The sequence below is a fragment of the Tupaia chinensis genome, unplaced genomic scaffold (genome assembly GCF_000334495.1).
Source record: "Tupaia chinensis unplaced genomic scaffold, TupChi_1.0 Scaffold000295_1, whole genome shotgun sequence".
In the NCBI taxonomy this organism is placed as follows: Eukaryota; Metazoa; Chordata; class Mammalia; order Scandentia; family Tupaiidae; genus Tupaia; species Tupaia belangeri.
Genome location: NW_006159783.1, coordinates 159,249 through 161,003, shown reverse-complemented (window position 1 = coordinate 161,003; position 1,755 = coordinate 159,249). Strand labels below are relative to the sequence as shown.

General features: G+C 38.7%; 1 protein-coding gene across 1 annotated transcript in view; it reads left to right on the top strand.

Moving 5' to 3' along the window:
* The window catches only part of LOC106733129 (olfactory receptor 11L1-like), a 12,790-nt gene that overhangs the window by 9,861 nt on the left and 1,174 nt on the right, over window positions 1–1,755 (top strand). Inside the window, 2 exon segments of the mRNA XM_027772764.1 lie at window positions 195–264; window positions 1,126–1,320. Of these exon segments, the coding sequence (XP_027628565.1) occupies window positions 195–264; window positions 1,126–1,320 (265 nt within the window).

Sequence of the window (1,755 nt, the reverse complement as noted above, 5' to 3'; positions counted from 1 at the left end):
TTGGATGACAGACACAGGAGTGCAGGTGAGTAAGTGGGATGGGTGTTCTATGACCTACAGTAAGGAAAGCTGTGATCATTCAATAGACATTCCAAAACAACCAGAAGAGCAGATTGTGAATGCAGGGAATACAGAATAATGATACATGCTGAAGACGGTGGAAACGGTTGCTTGTCCTGATTCAATCATTTCAGATCTCACACAGGTTTTAAAAACTACATTGTACCCAAGAATGATGTAGGCCTGAAGCAGGCCAGCTTGAGGGTTAGCAGGACTGCAGCCATCTTGAAATTAAGAAAGGCCTCCAATGAGAACAACCTGGCCACATGCTGAGCCTTGGGAGATCTGTTTGAGGATGGTCAGATGAGAACCCAGCAGTGGGTATTTAAAGAAAAACAGGAGTTGGGATAATTGCTCAGAAGAAAGTAATTGACTTTGGTTGATGTAGCAAGGAATGATTTGCACCCACTTGTGTCTTGTACCTGTCATACTGAGCACCTGCCGCACCTGCTGAGACTGTCTGACAGAGCTCCCTATCTCCCTGTGACTCCCTTCTGCTCCAGCCTCTGCATCTTGTTTCATTGGCTGTGAGAAGAAGAAGCCTGACTTAATTTGTTGGTAACAGAATTATTTTTTGCAAATTAGAAAGTACAATTATAATAATTATAAACAAAATAAAGAAAACTGTTATTTTAAACAATAACAGGGACAAACACATTATTCACTGCATACATGTTGGCTCTAGATTTACTTAAGCATAATCTCACAAAATCTCTCATTGCTTACTGACTGTAAGTCATGAGCGTCATTAGAACCATAAAATAATCGATTTACAATGAACTAATGATAGTCTAATTACCAAATTCAAGTTAAATAAAATGGGCCCAAATGTTTCCAAGATTTGGTTTAAGTCAGAATTTTATTTAGACCTTCCAATTCTATGTACACTATTTTGAACCATTTTCTCGGCTATTCCTCTTGGTGGGGGGTCTTTTTTTCTTTTTCATCCTTCAGATGGTATTGTATATCAAAATATAATAAAATTCTGTGACAGAGAAACAAGTCCAGAGTTTTTGGATATTTTAGCATTAAATTTCTTCACGACAAGTCACTCCTTGGGCACAGGTATGCACGAGATTAACTGGAGACATTACCTGTTTGGATGTCAGGCCTGTCTACAGATATAGCCTCTTAGTTATTCTGAGTACTCTGCCTGACGTGGGAAAGAGATTTCCTCATCTGCGAGAATACCCACTGCCAGTGGTAATTCGCAAAGACAGTCTGAAAAGTTACTTAACAGAATTGCTCTCTCGGTGGGAGGTAAAAATCATAGCATTTAATGCCATTCAGCCTTTATTACGCTTTAGGTCTATGGGGTTCGACTTCACAACAACTGGTATACTGCACTTCCTTATTTTTAAATCTAAAATTGATACACAGATTGGTTATTTGATAAAGAACATAGAATGAGTAAGTGGTTGAGCCCAGAATGACCTGTGTGGCCTGCCTTGATTCAGCAACATTGAGCTAATTAGTGTATGACCCTTCAGAACTGCATAGTTGTAAATATGCTGGAGCCAACATATTCAAATATCTAAGCAAATATACAAAACTGCTGCTACTATTCATTTACCTGAGCTATCTCATATATGGAGAAAACTAAAAGGAGACGTTTCTCCAAATTTTAAGTTAAAAAATTTATTCTCGGGACCAACAGTTAGCATAATGGCTATGTCGCTGGACTCCCATATAGTC